This window comes from Cinclus cinclus, chromosome 8 (genome assembly GCF_963662255.1).
Source record: "Cinclus cinclus chromosome 8, bCinCin1.1, whole genome shotgun sequence".
Taxonomy (NCBI): domain Eukaryota; kingdom Metazoa; phylum Chordata; class Aves; order Passeriformes; family Cinclidae; genus Cinclus; species Cinclus cinclus.
Genome location: NC_085053.1, coordinates 8,616,887 through 8,638,487, shown reverse-complemented (window position 1 = coordinate 8,638,487; position 21,601 = coordinate 8,616,887). Strand labels below are relative to the sequence as shown.

General features: G+C 35.8%; 1 protein-coding gene across 1 annotated transcript in view; it reads left to right on the top strand.

Annotated features, from left to right (window-relative positions):
* Positions 1–21,601, top strand: part of DENND1B (DENN domain containing 1B) — a 144,365-nt gene that overhangs the window by 111,909 nt on the left and 10,855 nt on the right. The window contains exons 15-20 of the mRNA XM_062497729.1: positions 5,206–5,307; positions 9,128–9,218; positions 13,187–13,227; positions 14,053–14,121; positions 16,316–16,372; positions 17,151–17,261. Of these exons, the coding sequence (XP_062353713.1) occupies positions 5,206–5,307; positions 9,128–9,218; positions 13,187–13,227; positions 14,053–14,121; positions 16,316–16,372; positions 17,151–17,261 (471 nt within the window). The remainder of the gene's footprint in view (positions 1–5,205; positions 5,308–9,127; positions 9,219–13,186; positions 13,228–14,052; positions 14,122–16,315; positions 16,373–17,150; positions 17,262–21,601) is intronic.

Here is a 21,601-nt window from a genome sequence, read left to right as displayed (position 1 = left end):
TTATTGAAAAAAGTGACTGGTGAAAGGCAAAATGGGAATCTTCAGGGGTCTTGCAGAGAGTTCGTGGGCCTCTGAAGGACCATATGGAAAATCTGATTACTCCAATAGAGACAGGAAATATGACATGTAAGAGAGAAAGTTTATAATAATTTTTGTGCATATTAAATTATAATGAAACACTTAATCCAGTAGAAGAAAAGAAATAGCTGTTTTTCCTGATTTAGTCATTACTAAATTAATCTGTCAAATTGATATAACTGTTAAGAGTACTTTTTAATGTACTACACTTTACATTAGCAAATACTGTGTAATAGGAGTGGATCTGCTGAGCAAAGCAGCCCAGCTGCTAGTGCTAAGGACCTGACATTCACACAGTGTGCATTTCTGCCTTCATTGTGGTTGAGATTGTAGTCAAGACTAGCTGGAACTCTGCTTTAGTTTAACCCAGAAGGAATCCACCTCACACATGGTATTGTAAGGATGATTGAAAAAATTGCTTCAGTGTTATTTGCTAAATGACCTCAAAATGATCCAGAAGACAAAGTTATCAGTGGAATGGTGAATTATAGAGGTTTTGTATATGGTCTCCTACACATAGAGGACTGCAATGCATTTTGAGACATTATTTACTTTGAGTGCTCGCAACTTGGCCTCGAACTTTGTATTGCTTCTAATTTCTTTGGGTAGTCCAGCGTTTGGGAATTTCTCCTGGATAATGCTGCATGTTCCATGTTTCAGAATGGAAGGCATAGGTGGGACATAGACGCAAATATGGCAGTTGTGAAGTTTGTGTCATTTTGTTATCAGGGTATGTGTGATGTTGTGTTTTTCCCAACTGTTTTCCTTTACACGTTCTTCCTGCCTGCACATGTGCAGATGAAGGCAAAGACTGGTACATGTTTATAAGTCATATGCAATATGGGCAGTTAATAAAATAATATGTGATGTAAAGAATTATTAAAAAGGCAATCTATGTCCGGAGAGGGATGGTAGATAAGACAAGGAAGGAGGAGTTTAAAAATACTGAATATAAAAATATTTGCCATGATTAATTTATCTTCTTTCGGGGATGATGTCCTTGAAGCTCTTGATGTTAAAACAAAAGAAACACAGAATAGCTTTATTTCAAATTGTGATGGTTGTAACATCACTCATCAGAAATGAAGAGCAAAGGCTGCTGGCTTGCTCTGGAATGCTCAGCAGTTGGAGTTTGGGGGGCAGGATAACCTTCATGGTGAACATGGCACAGTCTGTCAGTCCTCTCTTGAATCAAATGTTATCTGGATGCTTTGGGCCAGTATTGACAAGCAGTGACATCAGCTGTCCAACAGATGTTGTATTCAATGTACAGTAAATCAGAACAATACAATATAATGAAAATTTATCTCGGAAAAAAATTGAGATTCAGAATGCACCTGAATTATTTGAGGATGCACAGATAATAAATTATTACAGAGTTTCAAAATGACAGGTAACTCTTGAAATGGGCATTGACTTGTTTACCTTTCCCCCTTTTTATTTTAGGAATAAAAAGTACAGCAGCACACAGTAATGAAATGGCAGAACACAGTTGGTGTTTAAATCCAGAACCACCCTGTGTAATACCTGTTATGACTATTTGACTTTCATAAGAATTCCATTTTATATGTTGAAAACCATACTGTTTTATTTGTGTCAAGGACTGTTATTGGTCCTTTATTGAATATAGGTACTGTGTTAGTAGGAGTTGGTTTTAGGTATAATTTGACTGTAAGAAATATCAGCATATCTGAATATTTTTGGGGTTTTTGGCAGATTGCGAGAAATTGCGAAAAATGTGTTTGTAAATGGTACCTTCCTGAGAAGAATCACAGCACATGCTCAGTTACCCCTTGGCCTTATCTCCGAATGTCATGACAGAGATTTTTAAAAGGAGGAATTTTAATATCAAAATGAAATTATGTTAGTTGTTGCAATAGAACTAGTAGTTGGTATGAGTCATGCTAGAGTGAGGCAATGTTTTCTGCAATAAAAAAGTATTTTTACTTCTTGTTCAAGTTAAATATCACTAGATTTAGAAAACACAAACACACCTTCCAATCTAGGGATTTTCATTCCTTTTAAAATGATCACACTGGTTTAGCTCAGTTTTCATGTTCCATTGAGGTCTGTATAAATAGCTTGCTTAAAATGTGAATGTATCTTAGTGTAAGAAATTCCTGCTGTGTGTGGCAAGCTATGAAAGGGGAAGAAAATTCTGTAGCAACTGTTGTTAGAAGGACAGATATCATGTTTGGGCATAGATTGTTTGGTGTGAGTATTAGCTGTCTACTTTTCAGTACAGAGTCCCCACTGGGTTTAGATCGAACTTGTTGTGAAAGTACATTATAGATCAATACAGCAGGGGCCAGCTGATGGCTGAGCAGTTAAATATCAGTGCAGCATTCCTCCAAAACTCAGTTTCTAAAGGTAGGCAGCTGTATTTGCAGAAACAGGAATGTTACAGGCTTTATGTATGAAAACACTCGGAGCTAGCTTTGTTTATAGTGATTCAATAATTTACTTGTTAAATAGCACTTCAAAAGGCTTTGTGTTTGCAGTAATAATCTTGAAGATTTGTAAAAGTTTTATTTGGAAAACAATTTTGTTGGTGAGAACCTTGAACAAATAAAAGAGCTAGGAGTTAATTGAGTTATTTAATGCTTCAATTTCATTGAAGTTACCACAGATACCTGAGAAAGCTTCCATGTGGAATTTCTGCAGGTTTCAACAGATGTTCTTATTTTCATGTGCTGAACAGGTAGGAACTTTAAACCTACTCAAATTTTTGAATCTGTCTCACACTCAACAGGTTGAAATAATATGGATGACCTTTGGATGTGAGCTCCTTATAGAATTAAATGAATTTTCAGCAAAGAAATAGCTTTGGTTATTCTGTGTCTGAACTGTACTGATAAGGGAACAGATGCACCAGTGCATGCATTCTTACTAAATATCTGAAACATCCAGTGATTAAAGGAAAGTATTTGGGGAAATATTACAGCCATGCACTAAAAATGAGTGTTGAACTATGATTTCCTGGTGTTCTCTTAGAAGACTCCACCACGAGAAGTGCCATCAGGAGAACTGTCTGGCTGTTCTCTTTTCCCTGGCTGGTGTGAAAGGGCAGAGCAGAGCATGCCTGTTTTCTCTCCTGTAGGGAGATAACCTCTCCTTTTTCATCTATCCCAAGAGAATTGGGAGACTGGCACAGGGAAGCATATCTTAGGTTTTATTTTATTAAATATTTGATTTTGAGAATATTTTCTGTCTTTATTCCTAAATTTAATATTTCTTAGTATGTCATGAACATCATCTATTCAGTACAAAGCCTCTGTATTTCCAGAAGTGCCTTCTTTGTGTAACAGCAACAATAATTAAATAAATATTATTTGTATGTGTGTGTGTGTACATATATGTGTGTATGTACATATGTTTTTGTATATAGGGAGTTCTTTTAATTTGCTGCATTGGATTTTTTTGGAAGAGCAACAGAACTGAGAAGAGAGTCTGCCCTCAGGAGCACTATGTCTTATACCACCATGTCTCCCTGGAGACTGTTCCATTTGTTTTGATGCACTTTGATTTACTAAGTAGCTTGGGGTCATCTTCTTAAGACAAGAGTCTTTAGGAGCTCAAGAACAGCTAATGCAAAGTGGGTCAGGAAGGCAATGCTATTTAAAGTACCACGAGCTTTTCAGGCTGATCCATCATGTCCTGCATGTGTGCCCTGTTCAGCAGTTCATTTGGGATGAATAGGGGGAATAACTTGGGTGCTTCTGGAGATTTGATGGACACGGTGCTGTGTATTGTACTGAGCTGGGTTTGTGTCTCAGAGCACTCAAGCTACCCTGGGACAGGGCAAGGAGTGTGCAAATGTAAGGCTTCTAGTTCTTCCAGTGAGAGAACTCTTCTAAAATCAGAGCTTCCATAAAGTAAGGATGCAAGACTTGTTGAACTTAAATTGTTGCTGAGTTGGAAAGAAAAGAAAGACTTGGAAGGAGGGAAGTTTTTGATAGTATAAGAATAGATCTTAAAATGACATTGTAGTGGTTTTACTGTAGTGTTCCCTTAGGTCACACTTGAACCATTTAAAACCGAAGTGTAAGGTGTAAGGAACTGTTGAAAATCATTTCCAGCTGCTCAAGCAAGCTCAGCTAAGTCTCCTGGAGAAAGTGCTTGGTGACACTGGAGGCACCTCCGTGCAGTGAGCTGGAATGGTGGGCAAATGCAGAAGTGCCACGTGCCATTGGAGTTAGGCATGGCTAGGAGCACAAAGCTGGGATGACCATGGCTGTTAATAAATTTGTCTTTAAAGCTGCTGGAGCTCTTCTGAAGATCAGTGTAGCAGCTGCCTTTGATCTATCTTCTTTTGAGCGGCTGAGGGATCTTCTATTCTGTTGTGGGACTGCACTGGAGATGTAGCTTCTGGGTGGTAAAATTTCAAATGGTAGATTTGGATGGGGCATTTTTAGGCATTCCAAGTTTTGTGTCTTTAAGGCCTTTGGTAATTGTTGCTAATCTGGTATTCATTTTGGTTTGGTAAACTTGGGTGAGAGGACTTTCGGCTTTACAGTGAAATCTGATTTTGTACCTTGATTATCACACAAACTTCATAATGTTTCTATTTCTTGTCCAGTTATGCCAAACAGCTTCAAATACTTATCACAAAGTAAGGACAAGAATAACAAAGTTGGAGGGATGTTCCTTAGGAACATTCAGTGGTCTGTGTACACTGAAGAGAGCAAATTTTAAATTAAATTAGGGAATAAGAGAAGAATTAATTTGATTGTTTATAAATACTCTCATTAACATCTCTCTTTAATGAATGTTGTCTTCAGTAAGTTTTTTTCAACAAGCTCTGATTATTCAACGAATACTTGTTTATCTTTCATCATCCAAAGGTTTTGCTATCTATAGGTTGTGCACTTTTCCCATGTGGGAAAATAAATTTTATTGTATTAAGTGTTAGTGTTCAAACCTTTTCCATGTTTCAGTTTGTAGGCTTTGTTTTGTGTAAAAATAAAATAGATATGTGTTTCAATAATTTTCTGTTAAATTAGCAATATATTTATCCTCTTGTGTCTTGGTAGACTAAATGTAAAATTAATTTGGTGCACATATTTTTCAGTTGAATTACAGTATATATGTATGCTCACCATCCTAACTTCTGTTTCAATTTTTTAGGGAGAGCCTATAACTTTCTGTGAGAATAGTTTTGTGAGGCATCGTTCCAGTACAACTAAGCAGTTCCTGGAAACAGCTGTTAATCTTCAACTGTTTAAACAGGTATGAGAGGGTAAATGGCCCATATTTAATCATCTTCTGTTAAAACATATCTGTATTTAAATACATTTACCTTTCTGTCAGCCTACAAAAGTCTGGGATGAAATCTAAACACAAATACTTTTGGTACAGTCATCCCAGATTTGTTGTATTTTTAGATCTGCAGTTATAGTTCAGAGGAGCAGTGGCAAAACTGAACAAAAAAAATAACCCCAGGGTGCAGAGCCAGTGCAGCATCTCTACAGAGCCAGTCAGCAACCCAACTAAAGAAGAAAAATTGGAGATCTCTCAGCCTGATGGTTGAAGTTCATTTTCAGCTCTCTTGGATCATGCCCAATGAGCCTAAACAGCAGAGTGCTTAACTTAAATTGGACTTCACTGGTGTTTATTTAAAAAAAAACTGCCTTCATCCTGCAACTACAGTTTTCTTTGCTGGGCTTTTTGAAGTATGCACACAGAGAATATCACAAACCTGAGCTTTAGTGGTGGCCTGAACAGCATTCTAGCTGATCTCTTAATGCAGAATTTGAATTAATAGAGGATAAATTGTTGAATGCCTGGAACAGCTCAGTTATAGTTTGATTATAGGCTTTGAAATTGATCTTGTTTTTTGATTTTATTCTGTAACTTTTCTCCCTTTTCATTAGTTGACCCCATTGCATGAAAAGGGTGTTAAACTTATCACTAGATTTTTATGAAAATCAAGGAAAATGTGAATGAAATCAGAAGAGTCATGAAAACATATATTTGCCTGCAACAGCCTGGAATGATTGATACAGAAGAGTTCATGTTTAAATAATCAAGGGGACTTCTTTGGAGATATACAACCATGATACATTAGCGAAATTCATTATATGTGAAATCTTCTAATATTTGAAAAAAAAAATTGTGTGTTAATCAGAGGCTAGTGTCCAAAGTAAAGATTTGTGTGAGGATGGTATTGTATAGAAGGCCCATGAAAATATGATCACAAAGTTGGGCTCCTTTAATTTTACCATGGTTATATAAAACAAGCAGTAAGAACTCTGAAACCTTTTGAAGTGTGATTGATTGGATTGAAATGGGAAGAAGTAACAGATTGAAGTGTGGTTTATGTTTTGCATAACTCCATGAAATATGATAGCATGAAATTTTCTTAATCAAAAGCTGCTTACAAGCAATGTTTCTACATTGTTGTCACACTGGTAGTACTGAAGCAAAACCTTCAGCTGCCATGAATGGGCTGGCTCTGTACTTACCCATTATATTTTAATGTGTTCAATTAAACAGAATTGGTTTACAATTTGTTTATAGCTTGTTTTAATTTTATTTCAATTGAAGGAAATAATAGAGGATTAGGAAATAGTAACAATTTTGATGATGTGTGTGGTTTAATAGTAGTAGTAGGATTTTTTCATTCCCCTGGTTCTTGTTGCAAGGGTTACTCCTACTTATTCAGTTAATCCTCAGCCCAGCTGCATCTTCTCCAGTTTTTCCCACTGACAAATGAGCTGTTTTCAAAGTTGTTTGTATTCAAAGAGACCAAACTGTATTTCATTCTGCTCTGAAAGTCTTTTAAGCAGAAAATAGTTCTTAGGGGCAGCCTTAAACCTAGACCAAGCAGAAAATTGGTACATTAAATGCACCCTTTTTTGCCATAATTGACTACTGAGCTTTATTTGTCCAATTCTATGAAATCCCTCCTCTGTCCCTTTAATTAGGGTAGCATGAAAGGTAACTAACTTTTGTATCAAGCTGCAAACATAGATAATTAATAATTGCATCTTATATGTCAAATAGTTCTCAGGAGTGTCCAGGGAAAATATAAATTCATTTTTAGAACTAGCCTGAAGCCTAATGCCAGACTCTCCTTAAACAGTGTACTTGTATCAGCAAGGTAATCTGCAACATTTATTGGGATTTGTTCCTAACATGTTAGAAAGTGTAACTTAGAAAAATAATTAATAAATGCAGGAATCATAAGCCTTTGAAAATGGTTAGTAACTCAGATTTTATTTACCATCTTTATGAGTTGAACTCTCTTCCTAGGAGATATGAGCTGTTATTTTGTGGAAGTCAAATTTATGATGTTTTCTTTGCTTCTAAAAACATTTGGTTTTAAAAATGGATAAAGTTACTTGGATATTCTGAAGTTAATGTAGTCTCTATTTTGGTTTTAGATCCCAAAATCAGTTGAAGATAATGTCTTTAGTCACCTTAAAATCCAAGGCTAACACTGGAACTGCTAGTTTTTCATTGAAGGAGGTAGTCACCCAAGGGCTCTTTGGATCTCAAAGTGAATACATTTCTTGAAAGAGCACACCCAGAATTTTTAGTCTGTGAGTTTGAAAAATGGAAAGAGAAAACCCATAAATTCTGTGTAATTCCACATGCTGTTCTATTCATATAGCAGTTTAAGTGCAACTATTAACAGTAAATTGCTCAAAAGTAATAACTACAACTAACACCACTACTAACACTTATCATTTCTTTTAAATAGTGTCTCCAGTATCTTTTTGCTAACAGTTCCCTTTGTCAGTATTTACATTAAATGCTCAATTGGTGTGACCCTCTCAAATTCAGTCAGTGTCTCAGCCTTCTGTTGATAGGATTTTACCAGATGATGAGTATGTCCATAAATCTTATGCTAGTTTATAGTATGGAATGAATTCATAACTTTTCTCCAAAGAGATAATGTGTTACAGTTCAAAGGAAGGGATGGCAGTGAAGGTTGTTGTTTTTTAGGGGGGGGGTGGGTTCTCAGCAGTAGCTAAAGGTGCTCTTATCTATTTTTTTACTGTGAAATAATCCAGGGATCCCACAGTGGTCTGACCATGAACCAGCCTATTTGGAAAAAGGCCAGCTTGGAGTAAAGTGAAAAAATGAGAAGGAATTTAGACAAGAGAGAAATACCTTCATGCTTACCTTATTCTTGCTTCTGGAATTTTTGTACTCAGAGAAAGTTGTTTTTTTCATGTCACTAGTCTGTTCATTGGCAAGCATCAGATTGTCACTGACACTGTTTGGATAATCAGTCATAAAAAATGATACAGCCAAATAATTAATTCTGATTCATTCCCATGTACTGTTTAGTACCAGTGAATAACTCATAATTCTTGCTAGAAGATGAACTGTGTGTAATTGTAAAATTGCTTTCTCACTTTATCTGTCAGGTTTGAGTTAGTCTTTTCCAAACAAAAAAAAAAAAGGGGGGGGGTGCCTTCTTGAAAGAATTTTAAATCCATCGGAATGTCTTTGTTCTACTTCCCTGAAGCCTGATAATTCTTGAAAAGAATGTATTCATCCCTTCTGAGGGGTTTAATCGTTAATTTTTTCATTTTGGCTTTTTCTGACACATTTGGATCATTTCAGTCTCTGTATTTACACTTATCTGTAGCTGCAAATTCATGTGCTCATGCAGCTGTAACCTCTATGTAAGGACAACTGTTGCAATTTGCATCTGTAGATGCACCTAAATCAGGGTTAGTGCTTAAAAAGAGCCACAATTGCACAATAGGACATCAGGGAATGGCTTGGTGACCTTTATATGGTTATGATATCAAATCCAGAGTTACTGTTAAGTAAGGAAAGAAATTCTTTTCTTGTCATTAGAAAAATACAGAAAATATAAATATAAATAATTTTCTTGATCTATACTTGTATTCCTGCTGCTCATGGTTACACCTGCTCTTCTAAAGTGCATCTGAGAGCAGTGTGTTATCCTTAAGACATACATGGTCTTGAACATGCTGATTCCATTAAAATGGAGACATTTAAAACTCTAAACTGTAAAACAATGGAAGAGACAACAAAGTGTGTGTGACCCTTTTTTTCCCACCTCCAGTTTATTGATGGTCGGCTCTCAAAATTAAACGCGGGAAGAGGATTCTCTGATGTTTTTGAAGAAGAAATCACAGCAGGAGGCTTTTGTGGAGGTACAGAATTAATTTGGGAGTATTCATTGGCACTTCTTTGGGAACTGTTTGACATGATGTCCTCGTGACATCCTGTAAGCTTTAGAAGTCATTGATCTGAAATCTAAGTATTATTTTACAGGTTTAACCAAACGTGTCTTCACTTAATACACTGGTGTAACTAGATATATAATGGTATGTGTCCCAGCAGTGATTTGTTAAAGGCTAAAACCTTTCCAAGAATGAAAGGAAACAATAGAATAGTAAAATAATACTTTGATTTCAGTATAGGATGAGCTATCACTATAGTGTTTACATTTTTAACTGCATATTTATGTAATAAGATGCATCTATGTGAACTGTATTTTCCAAGTCATTTTGACATTTGTGCTGCTTAACTTCTAGATAATTGTTTTCCATAAACACTTCATTTTCTTTTCACATCTACTTATTTCTGCAGTGTAGAAATTAGTGATGTCCTGAATGTTAAGAGAAATCTGCTTTCTCTAACTAATGTGTTACTCTCAAAAAAGGAAAAGCTTTTTTTAATTTTTATATGTGATCTGAGAAGGGATATGGTAATTTATCTTCTTTGCAAACAAAAATATGTTTCTCAAGTTGTTTGCCTCAGTTGTGTTCACTGACAATTGCTGCAACACTTTTCACATCAGCTAATCCATGTGGACAAGTGCATCCTGAATCCAGTGCTGATTTTTACAGGATTATGGAGTGGTTTCCAGTTAAACATTTAGGACAGGTGTATTGTAAACCCAGCACCACACAGCTGCTCTCTCTCCTGCAGCCAAAACCAACCCTGGTGTAAGAGATGGGTTCAAAATATAGCACAAATGTTATTTTATGGTCGATCTTGAAAGTTGTGTAGAAGCTTCCTCAGGAGATGGAGGTTATGTGATTTGAGCAGCTCTACTGAGGTGCAGATGGCAGCTTTGGATGGGCTTCCTTTGCAAGACTGTCTTTGAATGGGACACATTGAGGAGAGGATTTGGCCCCCACAGAGAAACTATCTAGTGCTGCAGAGCCATCTGCACCTCCTAAAAAATAACTTCTCTGTACTCAAGGTGCATAATTTCTTTTATTCAAGATTTTCACTGCCTTCTTCTGCTTTCTGTGTCTTGTGCTAGGATCTAGCACGTAATTTGGAGTTTTCTTTCTTGATTAAATTGTGGTTAGTTATGCAGAGGTTTACTTCTTCCCTGCCTTTTTAGGGGAAGTTACGCTGCTCTGTAAACAGATTTGAGACTTTGAGAATCCATTATTCAGATAGGTGATGTCAGTATTCAGAGCTCGTTTGCTGACTGCAGTTAGGGGTCAGGAGGCTGCAATAAAACTGCAGTAGAAGTTAGATAAGGCTTGTTTCTTGGCTGTGCTCTGGCAGGCTGTGAACTGTGGCTCACCTGGCTCTGCTCAGGAGGGAGTGCTCAGCTCTGCTGGCAGTGCTGGGCTGCCTAGCACTGCCCTGCCCGTGTGCTTTTCAAGTCAGACAGGCTGATAGTGCCAGGCTGTGGACAAATTGCTTAGGGCACATACTCAGTATTTACATAACTGCTGTCTCATTATTGTTATGAAGTGCAGGACTAACAATATGTGTGCAATTGAAGGTGACATTTTGTGACTCTAATGGGGTAGAACTACGATCTCTTTGTGGACTTTACTCCCGTCAACTTTAGCAGGAAGCCCAAGGTTTGAAAAAAACAGGTGAAACCCAGATTTCAGAAAAGTCACAGAAAGTTAGTGTTAGCTCCAAGCTGTTAAAAGGACAGGTGAGCACATTCTTAGTGTAGACAGTATAATTTAAAAACTACTGAATCAAATTCATATGGAAAGTGCTTCATTATATAATCTCTTTTTAAATTTCTGTTTGTCCACATATGCAACTTTAACTAAACCAGAAAATAAAATTAAACTTAAAATTGAAGAATAAAACTTAAATTTAATTTTTAATGATTTTCTTTAAATCATTAAAATGATAAAATATAAATAAATAAATAAATTTGTGAGAAAATAAATAAAATAAAATAAATTTGTGAGACATCTTCATTAGTTTGCATTTTCTAATTAAAATTTAGTTTTCTCTTACATTTTATTCTGTAGAAGTACTACTTCTCAAGAGCTTTATGTAACTTTCAATACAAGAAGGATATAGTCATGGGGTGCTTTAGCACCCAGATTTCTTGTAGAATATGTTAATTAATTTTTAATTACATTAATATTACTTTAGTTACATTAAGATTACTTTATTAGCAGGTTTTTCTTTTCTATTCATGGAATATCACTGGTGCAGGTAGAAGGAAAACTGAAAAAAATAAAAGCATTTGAAACTCCCTTGTAATGATAGTTCATTTTAAGGGTTCAAATTTTTTTTTTTTTTGCTAGGGTTTCAGGAGGTTCAGCTCTAGCTGAGGGTATGCAATGTCAGCATGGCTATCTGTAGATGAGTATTTATCTGTTTTCTTGATTGTCATCCCTGAAGTGTCACTACATAACTAGATGGACATTAAACTTGGTCATTTGCTGTGATGCCATTTATTGTTTCTATTAATTGTTTAAGTCAGGTTGTGACACAGAAAGCTCAGCTGTGGCAAGAGTCACTGTTAAGGACACCTCAAGACAGGTGATACATGAACACCGTTGGCAAGAACTGAAGCAATGAAATGCCATGTTAAAGAAAGCACTTATGGTTCATGCAATATCCTTAACACCCCAGCAGTGGTTAAATTTCACCTTGTACATGTTATTTGTGTGCTTCCTTCCCTGACAGTTCTAGGGAGCCAGATCAAAAAGTGAAAAATCAGTTGTTTCTGCTTTACGGTGCTCCTTGCCATTCTTAATGGAGATGGGATCATAATGATCATGAGGGTGTCTCCTCTCTAAGAAAGCACTGCTCTCACTTGTGCCATCATTCCTCAGAGTCTGGCTGTCTCAAAATTGCTTGTAAAATTGAGTGGAATAGGTGAAAGTACCTGATACAAGTCTAAAGAGTTCATATTTCTTCACTCCATTTTGAAAATCAGGAATACCTTCTCCAGTGATCCAGTTAGTTCTCAGAAATGTTCTAGGAGTGTATTTTGGCTTTCATTAGCTAGCGGATTAATTCTAACCAGGCCTTAGTTAATGGATTATTGTAACACTTGAGGAGTTTTGTGAGCTCCTATTAAAAGTCTATAACATCGTATCAATATGGTCTTTTCAACATGGTCAAACTCTGGAACTGGAGCATTCTTGTCAAAGTGGATGTCATGTATGGGGTCAGTAGCAGCTCACAGTACTGGAGCATTTGAGTGACTGATGTACTAAAAGTTTCTCAGGGATCATGGACCTAATCTTTGTTGTTCAGCTGAAGCAGCTTTGGGAAGTAGTATTGACTTCTTCATCAAGTAGAATTTAACGTGCTCCTTTGTGGCCAGTTTAGTCCTTGGTGGTCCTACAGAAGTCAGTAGCTCTCTCTTGCCTTTAGAGGTTTTTCTTTCTGAAAGAAAGTAGATACAGTTAATAATTTAAAAGGATTCTTTCTGCACGGGTATATACAGTTGTGACATAACCCTTAGACTTTTCTTCTTTTTTTTCCTTGGTATGGTACCTTCTGGAGCCCATGTCATTGTTGTGTTTGAAAGTTTGCCCAGAGGGATCATTATGCTTGAATGCAATTAATACATTATTCTTTCCTTTGAGTTAGTGGTTGTGTGTTAACTTACTAGAGTTTTAATTTTTCTTTTACCTCAGTAGGAATTAAAAACTTTGTGTGGTGAAAACATAAGCCTTTAAAAAGGAAACAGAAAACAAGCAATAAGAGATTCCTGGGTTTGTTTCTTAGTGTACACATACTATTATCTTCACATTCCCTGTCTCTCTGGAAAGAATTAATTAAGTAATCCTCTAAGTGCAATTTTTATTCCGATAATGAAGAGGGTTGCAACATTTAAAATGTTGGATGTATGTTTGGTTGTGTTAATCTGACATTTCTCTTTCAGGAAATTCAAGATCTTATCAGCAGTGGATGCACACAGTGAAGGTATAAGCTTGGTTAAGTAATTACACTGGGCACCTTGTCATTTAGGTCTCCATCCTTTTCCTTACCTCTGTGTAATGGTAGAAGTTTGTTAATTTGTGAGAAAGATGTAAGTACATTCTACAAGAAATACCAAATCTATGTTTTAGGCAAAAAATGTTTGAGCTTTTTTCTTGAAGAATTAAAAAAAGAATTCCCATACACAAAACAAGTGCCAAAATGCATAAGGTTTTTATGTCTGTATAGTCAAAGATTTCACTGCTTTCTGTATCATGTTTCATTCCATAACTCTGAATTAGGTGTGACAATTTGATATGAAGCTTATCACTTCTAGTTAATAGCAATTTTGTTAATATGGATTTGTGCAATTTGGCTAGCAGAGGACCCTTGGTATAACCTTGTTATTCTGCAGCTGTAGTAAAATATATTATTTTAGATTAGGAGAATTCTTGTGTGATTAAATGAGAGAGTTCTTCCCGTCACGGCAAAGTATTTTTTAGTTGCATAATAAATATGAAGGCAGCAAATGAAAAATAGCCTAACTTCTGAATTGATTTTGAAATGGTAACAGTGAATGAAGACCAAAAATCCATCATTCTGTTGGAGTGCCTTGATAAATGTGTCAGCTGTGGAATGACGTACTGTAACCCTTGTGTAGCTGCAGACAGCAGCTTGGGGAGGAAACACAGCTGTGCTTGCTCTTACCCATTTCAAAGGAAGGTTGTTACTTCTTTTTTAAACAGCACACTGTTTATTTTTCCTTGCTGTTGTTTTAAGGTTTGCCTTGTGTTAGAATGTTACTAAAATAAGTTTTTTTGTGTATTTCAGAAAGGCAGTGCACTGATCAACACAGCAATGACCAAAGCCACTCCGGCTGTGAAAACAGCATATAAATTTGTAAGAACATCTATTTCCAATAAATAATACATAAAAATACTGCAATTTCTGACAACCTCTCGTTCTCCCTGAATGCTGAAAAACCTAAGCATTTTATAAAAAAATTGCAAAAAAGTACTTCAGCCTGTAGAAAATGTTTAGCTTCATTTGTTTTCTCATATAGCACTAGGATTTAGAGTTGATTCAGAGTCTTCTAGATAGCTTGTGCATAAAAACAGACTTTATCAAAGCATCAGTGTGCTGGTTTTCTCACAGTCCTAATATACACTAGAAGCTGATTTGAATATCATTTAGGTATTTGATACACAGCTGTAATTTCGCTTTGGCAGTAATTGCTGCACTATTGAGATGTGGTAAAGCATCAGTAATGTGTGCAGCAAATTATCTCCTCCTTTTTAAAAATGGTAGTGGAATACTCATGTTTAACTGTGTTTAATGCTTATACTTTTCATCTTAGGAGATCTTTTTTTTTTTTTTTCAAAGTCTGCCTACCCCATGAAACATGTGAGATTATACTGTATTATGCAGTATGGTAAAACAGCAGCAGGAAAAAAGGAGCTGAGAAGTATTTTAAAGTTGCTTTTATAATATGTGGGAAAAGATTTTTGGCTTCCTTTTTGCTTTTCCAAATGTTTCACTAGCTGGATGCATTATAAATAGTCCTGAATAAATCAGTAAATCAGTCTGTGCTAGAGTACTTTAAGCAAAGTTTTCAAACAGAATTTTTAATTTTGTATCACTTGAAAGACACAGCAGTCGTGGAGAGAAACAGGTAAATAAATTAAATATATTTCATATTCATGGACTCATTTATAATTTAAAAAATGGTTCATCTGCAAATTATTCTTCTTCATTTGCACTATCTTAGACTGTGGTTCATCCTTCAGTTTTGATAATTATGCCCTTGATACTAAAGGTTCTTCCAAGTCAACTTTTATATATGCCAGGAAACTAGAGTAAACTTCTGAGGATCTTTATGTATATGGTACCCATAATTCTATCCCATTTAAATTCTTGCACTGTTGTCCTTTATGGAGCCTACTACCAGAGGACTGAAATATGCATTTCTTAACTGCCACATAACTGATTGGGAGCTTTAAATAATGTCATTGGTAGCATCCCTCAGAACAAAGCACTCCAAAATTCATCCAAATGCTGTGAGCAGGATCTGGAAAGTTTAAAGTGGCTTTCAGGTTAGCATCTGGTGCATGGCACCCCATTGTGCTGTTACTGAGCTTATGGATGTAAGGTTTAAGGATAAAAAAAGACTCTATGGCCTCTTGATTCAAGAAAATGATTTTTTTTCTGAATTGCCACCACAGAAAAAATAGGTGGTTTTCAGATATTTATGGCCTTGAATGCATTTTAAAAATCCTATTTTCAAGACAACCTTAAAAACTTTTGTCATTTCCCCCCGTATTTGTGTAGGAAAGACAACTTTTCTTCTGTTAGGGCTTTGGGTATTATACCCTTATCTTTTATTTTGTTTCCTTCTCCCCACCTTCTCTCTCTCCCTCCCTCTCTCTCATTTTTTTAGGCTAATAACATGGTATTGCATATTGATAATTCCTTTCTGTATTGAAGAATATTCTTGGCTGTTTTCTATGCAACAGTGATTCTTGTCTGCCTCTTTTAATGCATACAGAATTCCCCCCTAAATAGCAGCACTGTGCTGTTCAGCAACACTGGGCAGAATCTCCATCTGCATATGAAATCACTTCATTTCTCTTGATGTTGCCCTGCAAGTTGCCAGACTGGAACACTGTAGCAGTCATCTTAAAAATCTTAACATTTTTTCAACATGCTTTATTGCTAAAATACCCTCTCAAATCTAAAGGGGCATTTCAAATAAAGGAGTGATGTGTATGACCATTCTTAGCCTGTCCCTGAGAATAATGGGGATTTTTTGAGTATATGTATGTTTTCACAGCTCTGGTATGGATCTACTGAAAAAAACAAAAAACAAACAAAAAAAAAACCAAACAAAAAAAAAACCTTTAAATTTGTGGAGAAAGCATGAAAATAAAAAATCCAGTGGCAATGCATGTTTGAAATTTGTGGTAAAGGTTATTGCCCTTCTCTATATCACCAGGTATTTAAAAAAAAAAGTCAAAATAAGTATGGCATCATAAGGCATGTTCTGTGACTACAGCCAGTGTCTTGCAGAGCAATTTAAGTCCTTTTATTTCTCCAGGCAAAAAACCAGGCGAGGCAAGGAATAAAAGAAGTGAAGAGTAAGTTAAAACAAAAGGTATGTAGTAAACTTTATTTACTTTCTTACACTGCTTCCTGTATCAGTTTGAAGCTTATACTTTACAAATCACATGAGATTTGTGTTTTTAATGACTTTTGAAATGTGCTTAGCCCTTTGTTCAACAATACATTTTTCATAACGAGCCCTCTGGCAACTATCTGTCATTCTATGCATCCTCTGAATAATCTCTTTATTGTTTGCATATTTTATCATAGAACAACAGAGGTCTTCAAAGAAATATTAAGAGGATGTATGTTTTCATAAAGTTGATTGCTTTGATATCACAATCAAAGCTTTTGCTTCAAGCTGAGAATTTGAGAAGGGAGAGTCTTGCAGTACAGTGTGTTTCAGGAGGTGCAGTTGTCCAGTTTTAGTTCCATAAGACACATGAACAATAGCAGTATTTCAAGATGAAGGAATAGTTTCATTTTGTAGAAGCAGCCTCACAAACTATCTTGCAGCTGATTTTCCCATTTGGAATTTTGCTTCCATGTAAGATTTTTCTGTACAGAGAAGGAACCATTTTTTGGATACCTATTATGCTATTTTAAGAAAAATTTCAGAAACATTTAAACAATTCAACTTTCAAATGACTATGTTGGTAATCCAGCATTTTGAAAAGCTAAATTTGGTTTTCTTACTACAGATGGTATTTTCATGACAGTAATAGATTGTGGCAAGATAATTTTGAATGCATTCTGCATGCATAATATGGAGGGTATGTTTGCAGATGATGATTATAAATAAAGGAGTTTAAATCTGTTTTGTTGCATAGGAGAGTGAGGAAGAGTGTGGAACTTGCAGTGCTGGTGCAGTACAGACTGTTCCTGTTTACACATTGCATTATGACAAAAGAACAAGCTCAGAAAAACGAAGACTGGCACAGGTAAGACACCTGAAACTTCTGTTTGTATTCACATACATATAAGGAAAAATTTTTGATGCTTTCAGTAGTGTGTCTGTTTTCCAAGATGATTTTCCAGTCTGTATTTGGATAGTGTGATTAAAAGGCTATGTTTATAAAGATACTGCTGCACTGCTTGTGTGGAGAAAAAAATGCTATTTGTGCTTCATCCCTGCTGAGAGGGGAAAGAACAGGAGATCTGTAAGTATGGATCTGAGATTGAATTCTTAAATACTGGTCTTGAGGAAGGTTTCTCACAAAAATCCATTCTGGACTATTAATAGATCTGTGTTAAGCTATCTCTTTTCTTTTAAGGCAAATCAATTTTGTGTTTCTATCTAATAAATAATTTTGGCAGTCCTATGGCCTTTAACCTTGCTCAGATAGTTATGGTTTATTGTTTTGTTAATAAGTCAGCTAGTTAATGCAGTGCCAATGTCTTGGCTTTTGTTCTCTAATTCTTTCTAGTCTAGATTTGAAGTAACAGGTGTGGTGTCTCAACTTTGGCAAGTGTTCTAATGTTTTTCTATTCATTTTGACAGTTTTAATTAAAAAATATCAACAATGTAGTTTTTCTAACACTTTATTTTCCTGCAAATATTTACCTGCATATGTACATACTTTTAATGTATGAATATTTATTTTTACATTATATTGTTATTGTGTGTTTTTAATATACGTGGATTTTTAATGCCTGCATCTTCCTAATATGAGAATTAAGTATATAAATTCAGTACAACTGATCTAACAACACTTAATTTTTGCTCTAGGTACTGCAATAATAAAAATCTGGGTTTTCTATTTAATCAGTTTGATTTTGAATTAGTTTTTATCAGTAGTAAATACAAAGTTTCTGAAATACAACACAGAACTGATGCAGGTGATTGCTAAATGATGGTGAAATTGTACATTAGTATTAATTAATTATTTTTAGTAGGGTTATAAATAATGCAAAGTCTTTCTGCTTTATTGGTACGGTAGTGCTGCCTATTGTTATGTACAGGAGTCTGGGGTTACAAAGGAATATCATTCACCTTGGTACAATTAAAGATTTCTTTTGAAGGCATATGTTCAGACACAACAATTGAACTTTTCTGTGTTTTAGTGCTTGTGCAGCTGTACAGTGCCAAATCCTGTAATCATTGCTGTTTCTACCAGTTGTCCTTTAGCTTTGCAAACAGGGCAGGAGTCAGATGTGTGCCTGGCTTTGTTTCCATGCATCCGTACATGCACTGGACATGTTATTGGATGTGTATGCACACAGACATACATGTGTTTATGTGGAGTGTATTTACCAACCAAGCTGGGAACTGAGAGCCTCGCAGTTTTGCCCTGCTCCAAACCAAAGGTGTCTTCTCCCCAGCTCTTGTCCCAAATGTCACATGAACCCAGTGGGCAGGAAAGTGCACACAGGGATTGCCCTCCAAGAACTCCTGCACCTCTCACTCATGCCATTCTCTTTTTCCTCCTGCCCAAAAGCAAACCAACCAAAGGACTTCTGAAAAATAAGTCTTCTGTTGCTACTCTTGTTTTTATTTTTTGTCTTGGTTTTTGAATAAGATAACATAAATTCTTTATTAATAAATGATGATTTTAAAGTTTACATCCAAATAAAAATATGTATTTGTATTCACAATGCATGCGTATGAGAGAGACCGTGTTTGATTTAGTATCGAATCTGCTGTTTAAAAGAAGTGAAATTCTGAGTGCTGTTATTGTCAAATTTAATCCTTTTTCTGATAGTCTTTATCCTGCAAATGGGACTCTTCACCCAGATTTCTAAAATTATCTTCACCAGTGGCTGTATCAGTATAAGGTTAGTGCTAATGTGGAATTCAGGCAATTTGATACATATTTAAAGTAAGGACTAAATACTGATTGAATTGTTATGTTGTTGTACTGAAATACCCACCACAAACCTAGATAAACAGTCTGAACAAAAGAGAATAATTGCTTTTAATGGTCATCTTGCTTCCAAAACAGAGGCACCTCTGCGCATTATTTCTATCTCTTCCATACTGAAACATTTAAGAAATTGTAAATACAAAGAATTTGGTGTCATATTTTATGTCATGTTATAAGTATGCATTGAGCTTTTCCTTCTCCACTTCTTGGAAACAGTTAAATATTAAGAGTTATCTGAGATGCTGTAAAACATACTTTGATAAGTTATATAAGATATGAAAGTTTGCTTTACTGAGAGAGATAATTTTAAATATTCGTTCATAACAGGGTTTGGGGATATGAGAGGATGTTTCCTTTACAATAGGAAGTGAATCTGCTTTTACCCCAACAAACAGGAGTTTGTATATGGGTCTGCTAATTAGTACAGTTATTTCCTGTTTTGTTGATGAGGCTTTAATAAATGTCAAGGGTGCAGCCATGAAGATCTCCCAATTAGGCTTTGCGTTTGTAAAACCCAACCCCTTTGCTTTTGTGTGAGGATGACAGTTCCAACTGCAGCCTCAGCCTAACAGGGCTCAAGGGAAAGGATACTTCTCTGGTTTTATTGAAAACACAGCCAATTTGGCCCAGGGAGAATACCAGCACTGGTCACAGTGCAGAGCCATTTTTAACAATGAATATTTACTAAGCTTTATCACTGCTGTCATAGTGGCTTTATTGTATTTTTTTCTCTTCCAGATTGGCAATAGGCTTAAGAAAAATCAGCAGTAAAAAAAAAAAAAAAATAAAATTATAGCATCTAAAATAGCTGTCAAAACCTAACCAGAGGATAAATGATTAAATGCATTATTGCAAACTGAAGTGCTTGGCTTGCCCTCCTATAATTTGCATGTTGAAAGTGTTTCCTAAAAGAAGGAGCTGAGGGGAGTGCACTGGTACGTGCCCGTGCGCGCGCGTGTGCGCACAGTGAACGTGTGCCGAGACGAGCCGCTCCTCTCTGCAATATTCATCTGAGCTTGCTCCTGCTCAGGTTCACTGTTCTGGGCTCTTCAGACATGTGTGAGCTTAGCTATACTGCAAGTCAACATTAACAGATGGATTGCCCTAAGCAAGGGAAAACCACAACAACAAAATCCAGTGAAAGTGGAGGATTGAAGCTTTTTATTGTTAAGCCTTATTAAAACCTTGGCATGTGCACTGCTGTTAACTGTTTCATGCCTAGAACTAATAATATGTCTCGGGTACGTTTCATCTCTTACGTTAATTAGGAATGTAGAAGATACAAGAAATCACCAGCTGAAATTTTTGAAATTAAAATTAATGCAAGCATGAGATTGCTTAGGCTCCGTTTGCAGTAGCTTGTGAATGATAGTGCTGAGTTCTTTTAACTGTTGATGAGCAAGGTACAGCAGGGCATGTTTTAGACTATGGAACATTCTGTTTTTGCATAATCTGTTTTAATTCTGTGCCATTATATGCTCCCAGGTAATGCAAATTTCTGGATACACAGGGACCTAAATGCAGTAAGAGTGCTGTAAAATTGTTTCAAATTAATACATAATTAAAAAGAGAGCATGTTTATTATGATCCTGGTTAGAATGCCAGGAAGATCTGTTTGATTTCATGAATATGATCTTTGTAATTTTACTGTTATATCAGGTGTTGGTGTAGCTTATTGAAAATGGACCATGTCAGGACATCAACAGTCATAATGTATTTTATGGTAAATGAAACACTGGAAAATGAACTGAATATCAAATAAGAACTACCAGTTCCCTTTGCAGTTAGTAGGTTAGCAATGCCCCTTGTCTCTCAGAAAATGTGTGTTCTACCTGTACCTTTAGGCACCTGCTACATGGAAATAGGCATGTGGATTTTAAGTGTGGATTTACCAATCACTGTGTTTCAGCACTGCTTTAAACGTAGATATATGTAGATATATCATATTGAAGATAGTGAACTACTCACTATGACTTTGCCAAATCAAAAAACATTGTCTAAGAAGACTTTTAAAACACTTTAATAAAAATCAAGTTAGACTTAACTTTTTTTCTTGGTCTTCTCAAGCAGAAGAGAGTTTTTAACATTTTTTTTTAAAGCATATTGCAAATGGAGCTTTTTTGCTTTTATTGAAGCATGTCCTAGAGACTATACAATGTATAATTCAGCTTGCAGTAGGTGTGCTTGGCATCTGTTCAACAAAGACAGCAAGTGTCAGGCAGGAAGATGTGTTCAGAATAACCTTACCTTCAGCAGTGCCCCATTTATCAATATCCCTACAATGGCCAGTAAAATAAATGACATAATCATTAGGTACAAAGGACTTCCAGTAACTGATTACCCTCCTAACCTGAAAAATGTGGTGAGAGTGGGCTATTCTGAAGACTTATTTTTTTTTTTCAGGAAAATAAGAAAGG